Raw genomic sequence first — 20,135 nt, forward strand, 5'->3', positions numbered from 1 at the left:
ATCAGCTGCGGGGTCCCGCAGGAGTCAGACGGGGCTGGGGCTCCGGGCAGCTCCAGAGCCCGGTCTGCTAGCCGGGGTCCACTTGCTCCTCCGTCCCTGTGTCCACCACCCCGGCCCCTCCGGCCCAGGGCCGTCGTGGGTGGCGGATGATCCCGTGGGCCCGGGGCCGGGCCAGACCATCCTGTTCCCGCTCTCTGGGCCTCACACAGGCCCCTGGCCAGCAGCCAAGACCCCTGCGGCCGGCCCCGGGGGGGGGGGGGGGGGGGGGAGGAAGGGCCGAGCAGGCAGGAAGGGAGGCGCCTCGCCCCTTCCCGGAGAAGCACGTCCTGCCTGCGGGGAGGAACAATGTCTCGCTGGGAGCACTGCCTGGGGAGGGGGTGGGGAGGCCGCGGCGGCTCCGCTAGGCCCGCCCCTGCCGCATGTGACCTGCCCGCATGGTCGCAGGCCTGACATCGGGTGCGTTAGGGGCCTTCCCGGCGCCCACAGCTCATCTGACGGCGAGAACTGAGGGGGCGGCACGGCTGTGCTGTGTGACCCAGGGCAGGTGGCTGTGACCCAGGGCAGGTGGCTGTGCTTCTCTGAGCGCCCCCCAATTAAACAGGAAGACCCAGAGCAAGGCCTGAGCAGCGGCTGCAGCCGCCCACAGCTGGCCGCGACTTTGGGAAGAGCTACGCCTCCCCATCCCGCGCGGGCCAAAGTCCACACATTCCTGGCCAACTCCCCGGGCACCGGCTCGTCCTCGGCCCTCTGACCCGGCCCCTCCGCAGCCCTGCCCGCCTGAGTGCAGAGACCCCTCCTGTGCCTCTGGGGGTCTCCGCGGCCCCTCTCAGATCAGCTGGCCAGCCCCCACTCCCGCCTCATCCCGCCCTCAGAGCGAGCACTAAACTCGGGGTCGGAGATCAGGACTGGGCCAGCCCTGCCGCATGCGTCCCCCCGGGGGCCTCTGCTTACCCCACCTCAGCCAGCAGCTGCCGGGAGGCGGGGGGGCGGCTCGAGGCTTGTGCCACGATAGCACTTATTAAGCACCTACTGCGTGTGGGCCTGGCTCAGGCTTCGGGCCACCCTGGGCCACAGGCTTCACGCGCGGGAGGCCTGGGCTCCCCCCTCCAGCACCGCCTGGTCCCCTGAGCACTGGGCCAGGAGTAGTTCCTGAGCGCATGGCCAACAGCACTCGGGAGGAAACGGAACCAAACGGGTCGGGCGCCCCCCATGCAGCCCCCCCTGGGCCAGCGGCCCCCACTGACCTGCCGAGCAGGTCCGGCTTCCCCAGCGGCCACACGCTGTCCGAGGACGAGGACGAGGACAGGCCCGGGGACCAGGGCTTGAGGGTCACACTTCCTGGGAGGGGAGGGGGTTCGGGGTGCGAGGCTGAGCGGGGGGGGGGGAAGAGATGGAGCCTGGCCAGGCTGGAGGGGGGCAGGAAGTGGGGGGGTGAGGAGGGGGCCGGGGGAGGCTGGGCTGGACGCAGGGTGACCCACTTGGCGGGGTCACAGGGCGGTCTTGGGGGGGGGCATGGGCCAAGGGCTGAGCCGGGCTGAGAAGCCCCCCGCCCCCAGCCTCACCTGTGATGTCCGACATGCTGCTGAAGGACCTGCGGGGGACACGGGGCTCAGTGGACACTGCCCCTCCCCCGCCCAGCTGCCCGCCCCCTCCCTCCCCTGTCCACGCAGACTCACGCGTCTCACCGGGCCCCGGGCACCTCAGAGCCGTGGGAAGCCGTGATGGGGGTGGGGAGGCCCCGGGAGGCAGGAAGCCCCCCGCCCGCCGGGTCTGGCCTCTGTGTGTGGCCGAGCCCCCTGCCCTGGGCCCAGCCTCTGGCCCGAGACCCCTGACCCCGAGCCTGTCCCCGCGCACCCCACAGGGGAACCCTCAGGATTCCGTGCGTTCAGGGATGGGGGTTCCAGGGTCTGACCTCGCGACCCCTGACCTCCGCAGCTGCTGACGGGACCTGGGGTGGGAGCCCCCCGGGGGGCCTGAGGGGGCGGTCAGTGGGGCTCGGACATCTGGGGCTCTCAGGGCGGGGGGGGCAAGTGTCGGGGAGCGGCAGCCCCAACCCCGCCCGGGTACCTCTTGGGGGGGGCGGGGTCCTCCTCGCGCTGCCGCCGGAGGATGGAGCCGGCGCTGGGCGGGAAGGGCAGGATGGACAGACGGTTGATCTCCTTCTCGCTGTCCGTGGCCTCCTCCTGCAAGGCACCACACGCCTGCGACCCGCACGCCCTGCTGAGGAGGGGCTCTGCCCGGTGGCAGCTTAGATATGGTGGTGGGGGGGGCGGAGCCACAGCACAGCAGGGAGGAAGTTTGCCTCACATGCAGCCAACCCGGGTTCAATCCCCAGCATCCCACAGGACCGCCAAGAGTGATTCCTGAGGGCAGAGTCAGCCCTGAGCACCGCCGGGTGTGACCCAAAACGCAAATATATGATAATAATAATAATAATAATAATAATAATAAAGAGCAATAGCGCAGCGGGTAGGGCGTTCGCCTTTCACGCGGCCGACCAGTGTTCGATTCCTCCGCCCCTCTCGGGGAGCCCGGCAAGCTACTGAGAGTATCCCGCCCGCACGGCAGAGCCTGGCAAGCTCCCCGTGGCGTATTCGATATGCCAGAAACAGTCACAACAAGTCTCACCACGGAGACGTTACTGGTGCCCGCTCGAGCCAATCGGTGAGCAATGGGACGACAGTGCTACATGAATTTACACTTATAGTGCTGAGGGTGGGAAAACCTCAGGTGCACACAGGACCCCAAGTTCAATGCCCAGTGACACATCCCCCCCCCCAAGCACCACTGGGAGTGTTCCTGGTGGTCAGCCAGCACCGAGGGGTCCCAGCCCACCGCCAAACCACCAGGCCCGAGTATTCCTGGGACTGACCCGCCCCCTCCGGCCCCACGGGACGTGACCCCCATGTGAGAAAAGGGCCGCTAAGGAGGCAGGGACGGGGCTCGGCATAGCGCATGTGCCGTGCAACCATGCGGGTCGGGCTGACCCCAGATGCGGGCAGTACTGAACACGGCGCGTGACCTTCGTGGGCCGAGCCCCCGGGGGAAGGAAACAGCCCCACACCCGCCGTGAGTCATTCGTGCCGCCAGGGAAACCGAGGCTGCCCAGACGCTGAGACGGGGGGAGTGTGGGGGTCTTACCGAGGTGTGGGGCTCAGAGCCGCCCGTGGTGGCCGACTCCCCGGAGGCGTCCGGGCCCCCCTGGGGCGAGGGGAACTCGCTCAGGCTCCAGGTGCTGCTGTGGTTGGAGCAGAGGGAGTGGAAGGACGCACAGGCCTGGGGGAGGGGGGGTGGGGGCGGTGGTCAGCCGGGGGCTCAGAGCTGCCCAGCGCCCAGCGCCAGCAGCGGGGGCCTGGTGATGTGACATCCCGGTGATGTGACGTCCCAGCTCATGAGAAGCCGGCTGTACCCAGAGCCCTGCCCTCAGCAAGCCCACAAGCTGGGAGCAAGCAGGCTGGCGAAAACAAAGGCCAAGCTGCCGAGAGAGGCAGGGAAGAAGGTGCCCAGGGCCGGGCAGGGGCCACCCAGTCCAGAGGCATGGGGGAAGGTTCCAGATAAAACAGGGTTGGGTCAGAGATCTCAAGGACAAGTCGGCGCTGAGAAGCTGAGGCGAGGGGCAGCATGTGCAAAGGGCTGGGGGCAGGATGGTGAGGCTGAGACCCAGAGAACCAGGAGGGAGGCAGGGAGGGTGGGCCCGGGGGTAGACAGGCCCTGGCTAGCTAAGGAGCTTTTTCTCGACCTATGAACAAAAGAGCCTGAGTTTCTGAAACAATGTCCCAGATTCATGCTTCTGGGCCCCAAAGGACAAAGAAACTGGAATAACTGAGGGACACGGGTCCGAGGGACGCGGAGTCTGCGTCCAGGACACCCGCATGGCCTCTGAGCAAAAGCAGCGACTGCCTGGCCTTCCGGTTCCGGGACGGACCCCCAAGGGCAGAGACTCAGGTGCCTCCCCACCCCGACCCCCCCGCCAGGGAGCTCGGCGCCCTTCCCCTGGGCCCAATCCCCGGCCCCCCAAAGCACAAACCACAGAAAGCCGTTCCCCAAATCCGGAGAGAACCAAAGGCCACAACCAGCCTCTGCGTCCGGAGGCCAGGCCCATCCCAGGCACTGCTGGGAGTGACCCCCGAGCACTGAGGCTGGAGTAACCCCCGAGTACCATCAGGTGTGGCTCCAGAAAACAAACCAACCTCCTACATGCATACAATAAGAAGACCCCACCAGACCCGGCCCCCTGGGTGGACCAATCGTGGGGGGCCTCCAGCCAGAACCCCCCCAGAGTCCCTCCCATAACCTGCTTCTCCCCAAGCCCCGCTAAGGGGTCCCCATGGCCCCGCCCCCCATGGCCACCTCCTACCCCAGCCTGGGTGTTCCCGCCCTCCCCACCGGCTCCGGCTCCCCGCACTGGCTAAGAGCGTCCAGGGCTGGGGCCGGAGCGACAGCACAGCGGGGAGGGCGTTTGCCTTGCACGCGGCCGACCTGGGTTCAATTCCCAGCATCCCATAGGGTCCCCTGAGCACCGCCAGGGGTGATTCCTGAGTGCAAAGCCAGGAGTGACCCCTGTGCATCGCCGGGCGTGACCCAAAAAGAAAAAAAAAAAGCGTCCTGGGCCCCGCCCCCCCCCCCCCCCCCCCCCCCCCCGCCTTCCCCCCAGCCCCCAGCCGACCCACCGAGAGTCCCGCGCCGCCCGTCGCGCGCTGCAGCTGCGCGTCCAGCAGCGCCTTGGCCCCCTCCAGGGCGGTGAGCGCCGTCAGCAGCTCGTCCCGCTCGGCCTCCAGCCCGCGCACCTGCTTGCGGTACTGGTCCTTCTCCACCAGGCTCTGCGAGTACTGCAGCTGCACGCGGTCCCGGCTCTGGATGGCCTGCGGGGGCGGCAGGAGGGCGCAGGGTGGGCGCGGGGCGGGCGCGCGACCGGCCGCCCCCTCCTCTCAGGCTGGGCCGCCAGCGGCAGCGGCTGCAAATAGTTTGCTTGGGAAGTTTTTATTTTTTCTTCTTTTATTTTGGGTCATCCCCGGCGATGCTCAGGGGTCCCTCCTGGCTCTGCACTCGGGACTCACTCCTGGCGGTGCTCGGGGGACCCTATGGGATGCCAGGGATGGAACCCGGGTCGGCGGTGCAAGGCACATGCCCTCCCCGCTGTCCTATAGCTCCGGCCCAAACACTGTTTTCTTGGGGGCCGGGGTGGGGATATACCACAACCGGCAGTGCTTAGGGCTCACTCCTGGCTCTGTGCTCAGGGCTGACTCCTGCCTCAGTGCTCATAGCTCACTCCTGGCTATGTAGTGTCAGAAATCAAAACCAGGGTCGGCTCCGGGCAAGGCAAGCGCCTGACCCCTGGTACTATCTGTCCAAAACCCAAGAAAATTATTTTTAGAAATAAGATGAAACCGGCCAGAGAGAGAGATAGTACAGGGGGGAAGGGCGCTTGCCTTGCACGCGGCTGACCTGGGTTAGATCTCTGGCACCAGCTCTCCAAACTGATGATGGACTAAAGAAATGATCAGGGGCTGGAGCGATAGCACAGCGGGTAGGGCGTTTGCCTTGCACACGGCTGACCCCAGTTCGATTCCCAGCATCCCATATGGTCCCCTGAGCACCGCCAGGAGTAATTCCTGAGTGCAGAGTCAGGAGTCACCCCTGTGCATTGCCAGGTGTGACCCAAAAAGCAAAAAAAAAAAAAGATCAACTTACGTTGATTTATTTTGCATGTTTGTCCACTTGGGGTCACACCCAGCGGTCTTCAGGGGTGACTCCTGACTCTGCACTCGGGAATCGCTCTTGGGGGCCTCGGGGGCTTATGGGGGCACCCCAGGTGTGCCACATGCAAGGCAAACGCCCTCCCCCCTGCACTATCACTCCAGCCCTAAAATAAATGAATCAGGCCAAAGCCCCTGCTCCCCCTTTGGTACTGGGAGGCCTGGGGTGTCCAGCCTGTACTCGGGCTGGGAGGATCACGCGGTGCCCGGGGTCAGGAGCCAGACTCGGGGAATTTCCTCGTCAGCAAATGCTGGCCGGCACCTCCCGTCAGGCCTGTGTCTGACACCGGCACGGAGCGGAGGGCCGGGACTGGCCCCCACTGTCCCCAGGGCTCAGGCCAGGCAGGTGCGTCTGGGCACGCAAGGACCTGTCTGGTCTCCGTCCTGCACAGCTGAGTCCGCTGTGGCTTCCCAGAGGGGCCTCACCTGGTCGCGCTCCTTCTCGATCTCCTCCAGCTGGGCCAGCACGGTGGCCATGCGGTGCTTGTAGAGGTCACAGTCCTTCTGCAGCGTGCAGTGCTTCAGCCGCAGGCTCTCCATCTCCTGCAGATACTGCGGGGGCAGCGGGTCAGACCGTGGTGGGGGAGGGGGCGGAGGGGGCAGGAAGCCCAGCCGCGGGTGCCCCACAGGGGCTCTGGTCAGAGACAAGTGCCCTCGCATATCCCAAGCTGGGAGACTCAGGCCGCTCACTTCTCCGCCCGGGCCTCAGTTTGCCTCATCTGTGAAATGGGCATAAACCTGCAAGTTTCCCCCCACCCACCTTAGTGGGTCCCTCTAAAGGGATACTCTATGGGCACAGCGAGCAGGGAGGGCTGGAGCGTTTTCTGCACACGCAGAAGTCCCAGTGCTGCATGGTCCTGAGGGTCACTGGGAGAGGCCTCCAGTCCCACCAGGAGTGACCCCCACGCCCTCCCAAAAATGTCACGACATGCATCTCAAAACCTATGGTGAGACACTGTATGACTGAAACCTAATCAGCTTCCGAACAGCTTCGGAAAGGTCTAGCTCACAGTGATTCAAATTTTTTTTAATCTTTAAAAATTAAATTTTAAGGGGCCGGAGCGATAGCACAGCGGGGAGGGCGTTTGCCTTGCACTCGGCTGACCCGGGTTCGATCCCCAGCATCCCATATAGTCCCCCAAGCACCGCCAGGGGTGATTCCTGAATACAGAGCCAGGAGTCACCCCTGAGCATCGCTGGGTGTGACCAGAAAAGCCAAAAAATAAATACATAAATAAATAACAATTTTTAAAAGTATCACAAGTGCCACCTTGGCAACTGAACTATCAAAAATTTTCCAAACGGCAGCGTCTGATTTAGTAATATTTACTTCACTTATTCCTCATTAAAAGGGCAGATGCAATATTTTAAAAAAAACAAACCCGGGGGCTGGAGTGATAGCACAGTGGGTAGGGCGTTTGCCTTGCACGCAGCCGACCCGGGTTCAAATCCCAGCATCCCATAGGGTCCCCTGAGCATCACCAGGGGTAATTCCTGAGTGCATGAGCCAGGAATGACCCCTGTGTATTGCCGGGTGTGACCCAAAAAGAAAAAAAAAAAAAAAAAACGTGCGGGGTGCCCCACCCCCGCTGGGGCTCTGGGGCTGTTCCTGCCCTGGGCTGGGCGTGGCCCCCGGCAGTGCGGGAACAGCTGCAGGGCCGCGTGCAAAGCCAGGGAGCCCAGTGTCCTCTGTTATTGCTCCGAAACTTTCTGGGGATGGCACACCCGTTGGCACTCAGAGCTTCCCTCTGGCTCTCGGTCACTCCTACGGGCTCAGGGACCCCCTGAGGCGCTGGGAGTAAAACCCAGGTCGGCCGCGTGCAAAGCAAGCACCCTGCCCCCGCACTACTTCTCTGGCCCCTCGAAATGTATTTTACTGCTGGCTCTGCGCTCTGAGATCATTCCTGGAGGTGTTCGAGGGACCATACTGGGTGCCGCCATATGCCAGGCAGAACCAGCGCCCTCCCTGCTGCACTATAACTCCAGCCCCTTAAAATGTGGTTTTCGGTGTTGTTTTGTTTTGTTTTGTTTTTTCAATTGAATCACCCTGAGATGTAGTTACAAAGTTGTCCACGGTTGGGTTTCAGGGGCTTTGGGTCTCACACAGCCTTTGGGCAATGGTGTTTCTACATCCCTGGGCTGTGGAGTGGCACCGCGGCTGCAGGGGTAGAGCTGCGAGACTGTCTCTGGCGCACGTGATGGCACCAGGCGTCGGACTCGAGACCTTATGCATTTATATGACACATGCAAAGGGCTAAAATAATCCCCAGACACTCACTCACACTCACTCACGCTCTCTCTCTCTCTCTCTCTCTCTCTCTCTCTCTCATAGTTTCATCGCCCTTCAGTATCTGAGATGCGAGCAGGGCTGCAGCACGGGAAGGCGGCGCGGGGGGCGCAGGGGCGCAGGGGCGCGGGGCGGGGTCACCCACCTTGTCCCGCAGCTCCTCGGCCCACTGCAGCTCGCCCTGGACGGCGTGCAGCTTCTGGCACAGCTCCTGCCTGCTGTCCTGCGCCTCCCGCCAGTCGTGCTCCAGGATGTCCAGCAGGATGCGCTCGGAGCCCGGGGCCCCGGGCCGGCTCACCTCCTGGGAGTCGGGGCGCACGTCAGGGGCGCGCGCACGGGAACGCGCTCGGACGCGCATGCGCAGCCCCCACCCACCCGCCCGCCCAGCCAGGGCCCACCCCAGCCAGGGCCCTGACCTCCCTGGACCCCCATGGGCCCCACACACACCCCCGCGTGGACACTGGGCGTGGGCCCAGCGCGCGCCTGTGGGGTGCAGATGAGGTCAGCGGGGAGCCGGCCAGGATCCCGGCCCTAAATGAGAACCAGGCCCGGGTCTGCTCCTGCCTCTGGCTGACCCAGGGTCCCAGCCCCGGCCCCGCCAGGCCCCTGGAGTCTCTGAGATACCAAGAGTCCTGCCTGTCCTCCCTCCCCCCACCCCCCACCTCCTGTGTGGCCCAGTGACCCGGGGCGGGGGCCACGCTGCCCCTCACTGTGCACAGGGCGGCCCAGAAAAACGATCCCACCAACTGAGGCCCTGTTTGGGGGTCCCCAGGGGCCACCCACTCCCCCCCCAGGACACCGGGCCAGGAGCGGCCGCGCCCGACCCCGCCCGCGCCGCACCTGCTGCAGCCCCTCCTGCAGCTCCTGCAGCGACGCCGTCAGCCGCTGGTTCTCGGCGCGCAGCTCGGACACCAGGTCGGGGCCGTCATCCGGCTCCTTCTCCCGCTCGTCCGTGGCACTGGCCGCGGCGGGCAGCGGCCCCCGGGCCCGGCGCAGCAGGACACACTCTTCCTCCAGCCGGCTGACCTTGAGCTTCAGCTGATCCACCTGCGCCGAGACAGCGTGTCAGCTGCGGGCGGGACCGGCAGGAAAGGGACCCTCTCGCCCACGCTCCCCTGTAAGGGGGCGTTCTCGCCCACCAAAGACGGCCCATCTCCACCTCGAACCGAGTACGGACTTGCAGATCTTGTGTCTGTCTGTCTGGGGCCACGTCTGACCATGCTCAGGGCTTCCTCCTGGCTCCGCACTCAGGAATCACGTCTGGCGGTGCTCAGGGGACCCTATGGGATGCCGGGGCTCAAACCCGGGTCAGCCGCGTGCCAGGAGAACACCCTCGCCGCTGGACTATGGCTCCGGCCCCTGGATTTGCAGATCTGGTACCACCCCCTGGGCTCCCCCCACTCCCAGGCCCTGCAAACAAGACCGCGGGGGGAGGGGGGCAGGGGGCTGAGCTCAGGCCTGAAGGCAGGCCGGGGCCAGGGACAGAGGCTGACCCTGTCCATGGTGTGTGGCCAGCGGCCACCCAGGGGTGGCAGGTGGGTGGCTGGACGCCGGTCTGGGGCGGGGAGGCCGGCCCGGCCGGGGGCTGCACATGTCCCAGGGTTGGACGCACCGTCCCCTCCCCCTCCTCTGCAGAGAAACGATGACTCACAATCCTCTCCCCTCACAAAACACGCTTTGTGAGCGCCGGGCCGAAGCGGGCGGGCCAGCCCCAGGGTCACGCGTGGTCACATCCCAGCTGGCCAAGCACAGCGGCTCACCCGGGCCAGGGGCCGAACCCTCCAGGAGCTCAGCCCTGCAGCCACGGAGAAGCTTCCAGAAGCAGCCCCCCGGCCCCCCCACCCCGGGAGCAGCCGCCAGGGGCCAAGCAACGTGGACAGACGGACGAGGGTAATCCCGGCGAACAAGCTCGCTTAACGCAAATTACAGTGTTCGTCCCTGGAGCTTATGTTGCCGGGAAGTAACGGCTCATTAAATTGGCACCTTGTAAAATACAACGTGCGGCCCCGCCCCCCGCACCTGTCTCGGGGAGGGGCCCGGCGGCCACTATCTTCCCTCCGTCCGCCAGGACTTCGTTCCTTTTGCAAGGCGACATGGGCGGGGAGATCTCTGCTGACTCAGTTCACCCCAGGGCCTGGTCCCTGACTGGGGAGGGGGCAACCACCAGCCCACCCCTCCCCCCTGTCTTCCCCAAGCCCCCCCGCCCCCCCACAGTAGACCCAAGCGGCCATCCACGGAGAAGAAGATGGACCCTGGGCACTACCCATGCGTACCCACTCCTCCCGGTGACCCAGCTCACAGTCACCAAGCCCAGGCTGCAACCGGCCCTGTCAGCACCACCTCTTGGACACCCCTGGGCCGGTGCCACCTCGCTACCATCCGAGCAGGAGAACCTTTCTCGGACTTGTCACTGTGAAGTGTGCAAGCGCCCGAGACAGGGGATGGGACCCAGAGCCTCCACATGCAAGCTAAGTGCTTTAGCAGTAAGCCACCTCCCTGGCCCAGAGAAAGAGGGGCCAGAGAGGTGGCTCAGTGGTTAGACCTCGGCCTTGCAGGTGTGGGGCCCAGGGTTCCATTCCTGGTGCCACCTGCTCCTCTGAGCACGGCTGGAGGTGACTCCCAAGCCCTGGGCTGAGAGCTGTCCCCAAGGCTGCCAGGCCTGACGAGAGGGACCCGGCCCTCCACACCTTGCCCTTAAGGTCAAGAGCCACTTAACCTTTACCTTTAAGCTACTTCAGAAACGCTCCCAAGGACAGCGGGGAGAGCCCTCGCCTTGCACGCAGCCGGCCCTGGTTTACTCCCCAGCCGTCCCTCGCGTCCCCCGAGCCCATCTAGGACTGGTCCCTGAGCACAGAGTCAGGAGCTAGCCCTGAGCACTGCCAAGTGTGGCCTCAAAACAAACAGCACTTCCAGCTTGGGGGAGGCGCTAACCCGCCTCTGCCCGTATCCCCACTCACTCACTCCTAAACGGGGGCCAATCACGGTGCCTAACCCCAACCCCAACCCCAGCCCCAGGGGGGTTGGCTGGGGCACGAAGGAATGTTCCCCGGGGACCCAGGGGCTACATCCGTGTTTCTGTGTTTCCTCCTTCCCCTGCACATCCTACAAGGGCACAAACACGTGTGCGTGCACACACACATACACACATGCACACATATGCACACACGCGCACACACATGCACACACGCATGCACACACGCACGCGCACACACGCACACACGCACGCACACACAGTACCCCCGGATAAACAGACAGCCTGACCTCACACCAAACACCAAGCAGGCCCCGGGGCCAGCACAGACTCAGGGCCAACCACACCCTGAGCCCGGGCACCCGGCGGCCGCACACTCGGAGCAGGAGTCATTTCCCCCGACCAGACACCTGCCGGTCCCCACACAGCAGCAGCCCACGAACACGGCTTCCCACGTGCCACCATCCTCCCGGCCACCGGCACGCCCTGCCGTGCCACAGCCATGGCTAAGGCCCAGGGCATCAGGCGGCTCCAAATGCCAAATGCCGCGAAACAACCCCCCGACCCACCCCCAGAACCCGGCACAGTTTGGTGTAAGACCCGCGGGTGCAGGGGAGCTGGGCCTGCCTCAGAGAGGGTCCCCAAAGCCTGTCTGCGCCGGGAAACACCAGCTCTCAGCCAGAGAAACAGCTCGGGGCGTGGAGGCGCCCGCCTGGCGTGCGGTTTCATCCTGGCACCACTCGGGGTGAGCCCTGAGCACTGGCCGCTGGAGCACCGCTGGCTGGCCCCTGGTGGTGCCCAGGTCTGAGCCCCACATCACCTGGGCCCACGCAGCACCCCGCCAGGCCCGGGCCAGGGGATAAACGTCAGCAGAAGTGGTCCCCAGGCCTCCGAGCACTGATGAACTCCCTAAAAAAGGGTGTTCAAGGCCAGAGAGATGGCACAGTGGGGAGGGGACTTGTGTTGTACAAGGCTGACTCGGGTTCAAATCCTGGCACCCCCTCTGCTTCCCCCAAGCACTGCCAGGAGTGATTCCCAAGTGCAGAGCCAGGAGTAACTTCCCCGAGCACCGCCGGGAGAGTCCCCCACCAAAAAGGGGAAAGAAAAAGTCCAGCCAGGAGTAAGCCCTGAGCAGGACTGGGTGTAGACCAGAGCTGGGTGTAGACTTCCACCCCGAAGGAAGGAAGGAAGGGAGGGAGGGAGGGAGGGAGGGAGGGAGGGAGGGAGGGAATGAATAAGGGAGGAAGGAAGGAAGGAAGGAAGGAAGGAAGGAAGGAAGGAAGGAAGGAAGGAAGGAAGGAAGGAAGGAAGGAATGAGGGAGGGAGGGAAGGGAGGAAGGGTGGGAGGGAGGAAGGAAGGAAGGAAGGAAGGAATGAGGGAGGGAGGGAAGGGAGGAAGGGTGGGAGGGAGGAAGGAAGGAAGGAAGGAAGGAGGGAAGAAGGAAGGAGGGAGGGTGGGAGGGAGGAAGGAAGGAAGGAAGGAGGGAAGAAGGAAGGGAGGGAATAAGGGAGGAAGGAGGGAAGGAAGGAGGGAAGGAAAAAAGGAAGGAAGGAAGGAAGGGAGGGAGGGAAGGAAGGAGGGAAAGAAGGAAGGAAGAAACGAAGGAAGGAAGGAAGGAAGGAGGAAGGGAGGGAGGGAGGGAAGGAGGGAGGGAGGGAGGGAGGTAAAGGAGGGAGGAAAGGAGGAAGGGTGGGAGGGAGGAAGGAAGGAGGGAAGAAGGAAGGAGGGAGGGTGGGAGGGAGGGAAGGAAAGAGGGAGGGATGGAGGGAAGGGAGGGAGGGAGGGTGGGAGGGAGGAAGGAAGGAAGGAGGGAAGAAGGAAGGAGGGAGGGTGGGAGGGAGGGAAGGAAAGAGGGAGGGAGGGAGGGAGGGAAGGGAGGGAGGGAGGGTGGGAGGGAGGAAGGAAGGAGGGAGGGTGGGAGGGAGTGAAGGAGGGAGGGAGGGAAGGAAGGAAAGAAGGGAGGAAGGGAGGGAGGGAGGGTCCCGCCCACGCGGCCCGCGCCCACGCCCCTCACCGCCAGCTGCAGGTCGCGGCTGCGCAGCACGGCCGAGTTCTTCTCCTCGCTGAGCTGCGCCAGGCGCATGGCCACCATGTAGTTCTCGTCCTTGAGGCGCAGCAGCTCCAGGCTGCCCGCCTCCCAGTCCTCGCGCAGCCGCTGGCAGCGCTCCTGCACCTGCTGCAGCTCCCGCAGCCGCCGCTCCTGCGCCGCGCGCTCCTCCTCCAGCGCGCGCGCCCGCGCCTGCAGCTGCTGCTCGCGCTGCAGCTGGCCCTTGCGCGCCTCCCGCAGCCGCCGCACCTCGGTCATGAGGAACTGGGTGAGGCCCTCGGGGCCCTCCTCATCTGCCGGGACGGAGGCGAGAAGAGTCAGAGGGAGCCGGAAAGCCAGGAGGAAAGGCTGGATTATTATTTTTATTACTATTATTATCATCATTATTATTATTACTATTATTATTATTAGGCTGGAGCGATAGCACAGCGGTAGGGCGTTTGCCTTTCACATGGCCGACCCGAGTTCGATTCCTACGTCCCTCTCGGAGAGCCCGGCAAGCTACTGAGGGTATCCCGCCCACACGGCAGAGCCTGGCAAGCTCCCCGTGGTGTATTCGATATGCCAAAAACAGTCACAAGCTGTGTTACTGGTGCCCGCTCGAGAAAATCAATGAGCAACGGGATGACAGTGTTACAGTGCAGTGCTATTATTATTATTATTATTATTATTATTATTATTATTATGTTCAGGGTAGGGAAGCTCTTCCTAAAAGAGGTACATAGGCCAGAGGAAAAGATAGATGCATCCATGTATGCTCTCTGGGGGCCACACCCGGCAGTGCACAGGACTTATTCCTGGCTCTGCTCAGGGATCACACCTGGCAGTGCTCAGGGGACCATATGGGATGTCGGGGATTGAGTTTGGGTCAGCCACGTGCCAGGGAAGGGCCCTACTGGCTGTACTAGCTCTCCAGTCCCTATATCTATAGTTTTCTTTAAAAGTTTTTAAAATAAGCAACAAAGTAGAAGAAAACAGACCTAGGGGCAGGAACAACAGTACAGCGGGTAAGGCATTTGCCTTGGACACCGCCGACCAGTGTTCAATTCCCGGCATCCCATATGATGCCCCCAAGTACTGCCAGGAATAATTGCTGAGTGCAGAGCCAAAAGTAACCCCTGAGCATTGCTGGGCATCACCCAAAAATAAAAAAAAAAAAAAAAAGAAAACAAACCTAAAGAATCAGCTACAATATACAGAGAGCATCTACAAATCAAGAAGAAGGGAAGCAGGGAAAACATCCAGACTCAACACCACTGATCTACCAGGAGTAAGCATACCACCTTGGATGGCTGTAAAGTAGGAGACCAATCTCGATTAAAAAAATATCAGCATACAAGGCTCAACCTGTAACAACATGCTAATAATCTCTTATGCAAGGGCTTCATGGCTCCAGGGTGAGATACAACAATCTTCACACACCCTTCTTCTAAGGAAACTTTTGTGGATCATCGTTAGCCAATTATTCAGAACAAGCAATACAAAACAAATTATTTCGGGCCTGCTATTGGGGCAGCCTTGGGCGGTATTTGGGAAAATTAAAAACAATGGTGGTGGCAAGGTGTAATGGTGGTGGGATTGGTGCTGGAATATTGAATGTAATAAATTACTGTGGGGCTGGAGCGATAGCACAGCGGGGAGGGCATTTGCCTTGCATGCGGCTGACCCGGGTTCAATCCCCAGCATCCCATCTGGTCCCCCAAGCACCACCAGGAGTAATTACTGAGTGCAGAGTCAGGAGTAACAACCCCTGAGCAGAGTAACCCCCGAGTGTGACCCAAAAAGAAAAATTAAAAAAAATAAATAATTGTGAACAACCTTATAAAAATAAAATTAAATTTTTAAAAAAAGAAGAAAAAGGGGCTGGAGCGGTAGCACAGCGGGTAAGGCGTTTGCCTTGCAAGCGGCCGACCCAGGTTCGATTCCCAGCATCCCATATGGTCCCCTGAGCATCGCCAGGAGTGATTCCTGAGTGCATGAGCCAGGAGTAATCCCTGTGCATCGCCGGGTGTGACCCGAAAAGAAAAAATGAAGGGCAGATAATGGAAGGTCCAGAGAGACTGTACAGTGGGCTATGGCCCTGCCCTGGTTCATTCCCTGACACTGAGTACGGCGCCCCTGAGCACTGCCAGGAGGAGCACCAGAGCTGGTGCTAGCTCCCGAGAACCACTGGGCACAGCCCAAATGTCCACCCCTCCCCCACAAAAGGCAAACAACAGAATAAAACAATTAGGCAAAATTCCAAACACAAACGGCTAGTAAGTGTGGAATATCAAAATAACGTGCTCCGATCCATTAGCAGCGGTACCAATGGTATGACCTATGACCTGGGGCTTTACTTCTCTTTGTGCTAGGATTATTCATTAATTTTCAGACTCCTCAAGACAACCCTAGGCAGTTACTATAAAATCCATTTTATTTGGATACTTCTTTTCGGTGAAGCAAGAGAGTGTTTACTGAAACTTACTTAGAAAGAGGTGAGGGGAGGGAAAAAGGGGAATTATCTGTTCAAGGGAGAACACAGGATGGGGGCTAGAGCGATAGCACAGCGGGTAGGGCGTTTGCCTTGCACGCAGCCGACCCAGGTTCGAATCCCAGCATCCCATATGGTCCCCTGAGCACCGCCAGGAGTAATTCGTGAGTGCTGAACCAGGAGTAACCCCTGTGCATCGCCGGGTGTGACGCAAAAAAAAAAAAAAAAAAAAAAGAGAGAACACAGGCGAATATTTTGAAGTTTCTCTTCCGTGATACAGAGGACTGAGGCTAAGGCCTCTCAGACACAGGCAAAAGCTCTACCTTTGAGCCACCCTCCCAGCCCACCCATTTCAGAAACAGGAAAGTGAAGGCAGCAAGATTCTCTGGGGTTTACTAACTAGCACACCGTCAACAGGGTCACTCAGTGAAACGACCCTCTAGCCTTGGCACACATCTGACCGGCAAGGAAAGTCTTCAAATGATTTGGGGGACGCGTGAGGGAATGGTCAAAAGGGGGTCCTCTGCACTGGAGGGGAGCGTCTGTGACGTGAACCCCAAGAATATACACCCTCGTGGGGAGGCCGGACTTGCCAGAACTCCGGAGACACACGTTGGTACAAAAATGCAGGTTGGCAACACATCAGGAATGTGGAGCCCTAAGCGAGCGTCAGTCCACAGGGGTCAGCTCAGACAAGAAGGCCACGGGGCGGGGCCGGAGGAGTAGTCCAGCGGGGAGGGCGTTTGCCTTGCACGCGGCCGACCCGGGTTCGATTCCCGTCATCCCATAGGGTCCCCTGAGCACCGCCAGGAGTGATTCCTGAGTGCAGAGCCAGGAGGAACCCCTGAGCATCGTCGGGTGTGACCCAAAAAGCAAAAAAAAAGAAGAAGGCCACAGGGGTCACTAAAGATAAGGGCAGCAGGTGGCACGGACCCACCTCGAGATCTGAGAAAAAGCCAAACCCAGAGGGACAGGACCGAGGGCTCGGAGTGCGCCTGTGCACGTGTGTTTGCCACGGCAAAGAGACGGGAGGTTGCCCCAATGTCAGCAGAGGAGGGAGACGGGGAGGTCTCTCTCTCTATGCGATCGGGAGGCTTCTGGAATGTTCCTCTCTGCTGCCCTGTGCTGAGGTGTCCCGGGGCTGCCGGGCTAGGCCTGGCAGTGCCCAGCCCAGGAGGTCATCTGGGGCCAGGGACGGGACTCGGGGCACCCGGCCTGGCCCTGCACTCAGATTACTCCTGCTGGTGCTTAGGGGACCCTATGTGACAGAACGGGGGGGGGCAAGCGTCCCCCCTGCCGTACTATGGCTCGGCCCCCTGGGATCTGAATCCTCAAGTCACTGCTTGAAGTTATCTAAGTCTCTTGAATCTGTTGTTTGTCTGTTTTGCTTTGTTGGGGCTGGAGGGGGGTGGGGGGCACCCGTGCTGCTCAGGGGCTACTCGGCAGAGGTGTACTGGGAACCCTGCAGGGGTGCAGAGTGGAGGGCAGACTCGAAGCCAGGGTCTCACACCTGCAAGGCCAGGGCTCTACCACGGTGCCACCTTCCTGCGCCCCCAAAGTGCCACACCCCACACTATCCGGCCACACACTCACCGGGGCCGGCAGAAAGCAAGAGCCCGGTGCAGGGGAAGCCCTGGGCAGTGGGTGGGCTCGGAACTGAACTCACCGGGTTCGAATCCCGGCCTCAGGTGGGCCTGGGGCTCAGTTTCCCTGTCTGGCTGGTGGGGGGGGGGGCGCACAGGCTTCCCATCTGGTGGGGTTCGGGCCCCGAGCGGTGTCCAGGGCCCAGCAGGGACTCACCCAGGATCATGGAGCAGCGCTGGGCGGCCTCCTGGCCGGTGAGCAGTGTAAAGTGCTCGGGGTAGTAGAACTCCAACGCCTCCAGAAACGCCTCGTAGCCTCTCTTGCCCCGGCAGCGCAGGATGTCCATCAGGCGTCCTGGGGGACGCAGGGCCCGCGGGTGCAGCTGAGTGACAGGCCGGCTCCCCTCGCCCCCTCCCCCTCCCCCAGCCCCACACTTCAGGGCCCGCGTTCCCCAGATGCTTCAGCCCCACACTGGGCCTGTCCCGACAAATCTGGAGGGTGATTCCACCTCCACAGCCAAGAGGGCCGGGTCGCCCACCTCACCGCACCTGCGTCTCGGCCGCTCCCCAGACCCCGCTGGCCCGCCCGCAGGACACACACCGACCCCGGCCAGCGGGCAGCGGCCGAGAAGCCCCTCCCCCGCGCCCCAGTGGAGAGTGAAACCCCACCAGGAAACCTTCACCCTTGGCCAGCCCCCCATAAAGCCACACCCTGTGCGTGTCAGGGACCCCCCTCCCCAGGACATGGTGCGCGCTGGGGCAGGGCTGGGTCATTTCTCTCCCGCGGGGTCACCCACGGGCGAGGTGAGAGAAGGGAGACCTGAGGGTCCGGGAAAGACGCCCCGTCCAGGGCCCTGACACCCCCAGGTCCGGCTGGCAGACCAGGCCTGCGCCCCAATACCACCCCCTGGCTTTAACGAGGACCCAGGAAGTGGGAGGGCGCCCCGAGCCTGACAAAACCCAGACGCCCGAGCGGGCAGCGCGGACTGGGGGACACGGGGGGGGGGGGGGCCGCGCTCACCCGTGCGGTTGACGCGGCTCGGGAAGCGGTAGGTGCTCAGCACCTCCTCCTCGTCCTGCTCGTCGATGACCCGGCACTGGCGCAGGTAGGGCGTGAGCTTGGCGGGGTTCAGGGCGCGCGTCAGCCGGTGCCGGACGCCCTCGATCCGCTCCCACAGCGCCTCCTCCTCCGCCTCGGACCCCGACCCCGCGCCGGCCTCCTCCTCGGCCTCCCCGGCCTCGGCCCCGCCCGGCATGGTCGCGTCTTCGGGGTCTGCGGGGCGACAGGCGCGGCGCGCGCGCGCGGGGCGGGGGGCTCAGCCGGGACGCGGCCGCCGCCCGCCCTCGCCCGCGACCTCCCCGAGGCCCCGGCCCCGTCGGGGGGGACGCCGGCCCGGGACTCCCCCCGCCCCAGCGCGCGGCTGCCCCGGCAAGTTCAGGGGGCGCCGACCTGGGATTCCCCCCACAACCGCGCGCGCGCGGCTCCCCCGGCCCCGTCGGGGGGCGCCGGCCCGGGATCCCCCCTGCGCGCGCGCGCGCGGCTCCCCCCGCCCGCGCCCGCCCGCCGCACCCCGGCCCCGTCGGGGGGGACGCGCTCCCGGGACTCACCCCGCACCCGCGCGCCCCGCTCGGCGCTCGGGCGTCGGCTCCGGCGCCGCAGGGGGGCGGGGTCCGCGGCGCCCCCGGCTCCGCCCCCGGCCCCGCGGCCCCCGGCGCTGCCCGGCTCGCCCCACATCGCCGCGGCCCCGCCGAGTCCGGCCGCCCCGCCGCCCGCACGCCCGGCCCGGCCCGGCCCGCGCCCTCCCCCCGCTTCCTGTTTCCCGCCGGCTCTCCCGGCCTGGCGCAGCGGGGTCCGGGCGGCCCGCCCACACCTGCCGGCCGGGCGGGACGGGGCGGGCCGCGCCCCATCGCCGCCCCGCGGGCCCGCACGCGCCGCTCACCTGCCCAGGGCGCGCGCCCCGCGCCCCCCGCGCCCCCCGCGCGCGCCCCTGCCCGGGACCCCGGGCCGCGGGGCACCGGCCTCACCTGCGCGCGCACGGCCCCTCTGGCCTCCCCCCCGACAGCGCGGAGGGGCCTCCCCACCCGCTGCCTCTCCCGGAGAGGATTCCCGGGGTCCGAGCGCGCCCCACCTATACCATGCCCCTGTTCTTCATGGGGCCTCGGGGGTCCTCATGGCCGAGCACTGCCTGGAGCACCCGCTCCAGACCCAGCAGGACCCTCCGGCGGCCCCCGGGCCCCGGCTCTCTGCCGGCTCCCGCTCGGCCCTGCGGCCGCAGGACTGGGCAGCCGAGTGCAGAGGTCACAGCCCCCTCCTCAGACACTGGGGGGCGCTAACGACCTGGGATGCCGTTCGAACACCCCTGCTCCTGGGAGTGTCGCTGATAAGGGGACCAGGGCCACCACTTTGCCAAAAAACGCTTCTTCCTGGTGCTGAAGCCAGGAATGCTTGGGGAGCAAGTCCAGGGTGTACTAAAGTGAGTTTGAGAAACAGTCCCCAGGGTTCCGTGTGCCGCCCGGGCACCCTTGGGGTCACTGACCACCATCAGGCCTGCCCATGTCCGCGGGCACATACCATGCCCAGGATGCACTCCGGTCAGAGCTGGTACCCTGGAGAGATGGGTCGCCCCCGCCCCCCAGATTCCCACGCCCTCCGCCTCCCGGGGGCCTCCCGTAATCCTGAGCCAAAGAAATGAAAGTTCTCAACCAACCGCCCCAGGTTTCTGAGCCACCGGACAGCACCGAAACTGGTTTAACTTTATCCTCCTGCCGTCACTTCCCACTGGGCAGTGATCACGGCAGCCTGGATTGGGTGTTCTTTGTTTGGTGCATTTGGGGGATCACCTGTTTACACCCGGAGGAAGAACCGAGCGCCAAGCTGGCCCCGTCCTAGAGGAAGCAAGCCGGGACCTGCAGGGCAGAGCGATCGCCCCGGCCCGCTCGCTCGCTGCAGGCCTGCAGGCCAGGAGGGGCACAGCCCCCACGCCGGCACACGCCGGCCTCCCTTCCTCCCGCTGGCC

The 20,135-nt window shown here is 63.7% G+C and overlaps 1 protein-coding gene across 4 annotated transcripts in view; it reads right to left on the reverse strand.

Annotated features, from left to right (window-relative positions):
* The window catches only part of CARD10 (caspase recruitment domain family member 10), a 29,496-nt gene extending 10,136 nt beyond the window's left edge, over positions 1 to 19,360 (reverse strand). For 2 of the 4 annotated variants that reach the window (XM_055141125.1, XM_055141122.1), the window contains exons 1-12: positions 18,727 to 18,796; positions 18,140 to 18,391; positions 17,336 to 17,473; positions 13,030 to 13,355; positions 8,884 to 9,090; positions 8,189 to 8,344; positions 6,183 to 6,308; positions 4,671 to 4,862; positions 3,142 to 3,276; positions 2,068 to 2,183; positions 1,563 to 1,591; positions 1,245 to 1,338 (exon numbers count right to left, since the gene is read on the reverse strand). In XM_055141125.1, the coding sequence (XP_054997100.1) occupies positions 1,245 to 1,338; positions 1,563 to 1,591; positions 2,068 to 2,183; positions 3,142 to 3,276; positions 4,671 to 4,862; positions 6,183 to 6,308; positions 8,189 to 8,344; positions 8,884 to 9,090; positions 13,030 to 13,355; positions 17,336 to 17,473; positions 18,140 to 18,374 (1,754 nt within the window). In that variant the 5' untranslated portion in view covers positions 18,375 to 18,391; positions 18,727 to 18,796. Of the gene's footprint in view, positions 1 to 1,244; positions 1,339 to 1,562; positions 1,592 to 2,067; positions 2,184 to 3,141; positions 3,277 to 4,670; positions 4,863 to 6,182; positions 6,309 to 8,188; positions 8,345 to 8,883; positions 9,091 to 13,029; positions 13,356 to 17,335; positions 17,474 to 18,139; positions 18,392 to 18,726; positions 18,797 to 19,143; positions 19,166 to 19,247 lie in introns of those variants that run through there. The other 2 variants (XM_055141123.1, XM_055141124.1) reach the window with 2 other exon arrangements.
* Positions 19,361 to 20,135: the final 775 nt, after the last annotated feature.

This window comes from Sorex araneus, chromosome 6, assembly GCF_027595985.1.
Source record: "Sorex araneus isolate mSorAra2 chromosome 6, mSorAra2.pri, whole genome shotgun sequence".
Classification (NCBI taxonomy): domain Eukaryota; kingdom Metazoa; phylum Chordata; class Mammalia; order Eulipotyphla; family Soricidae; genus Sorex; species Sorex araneus.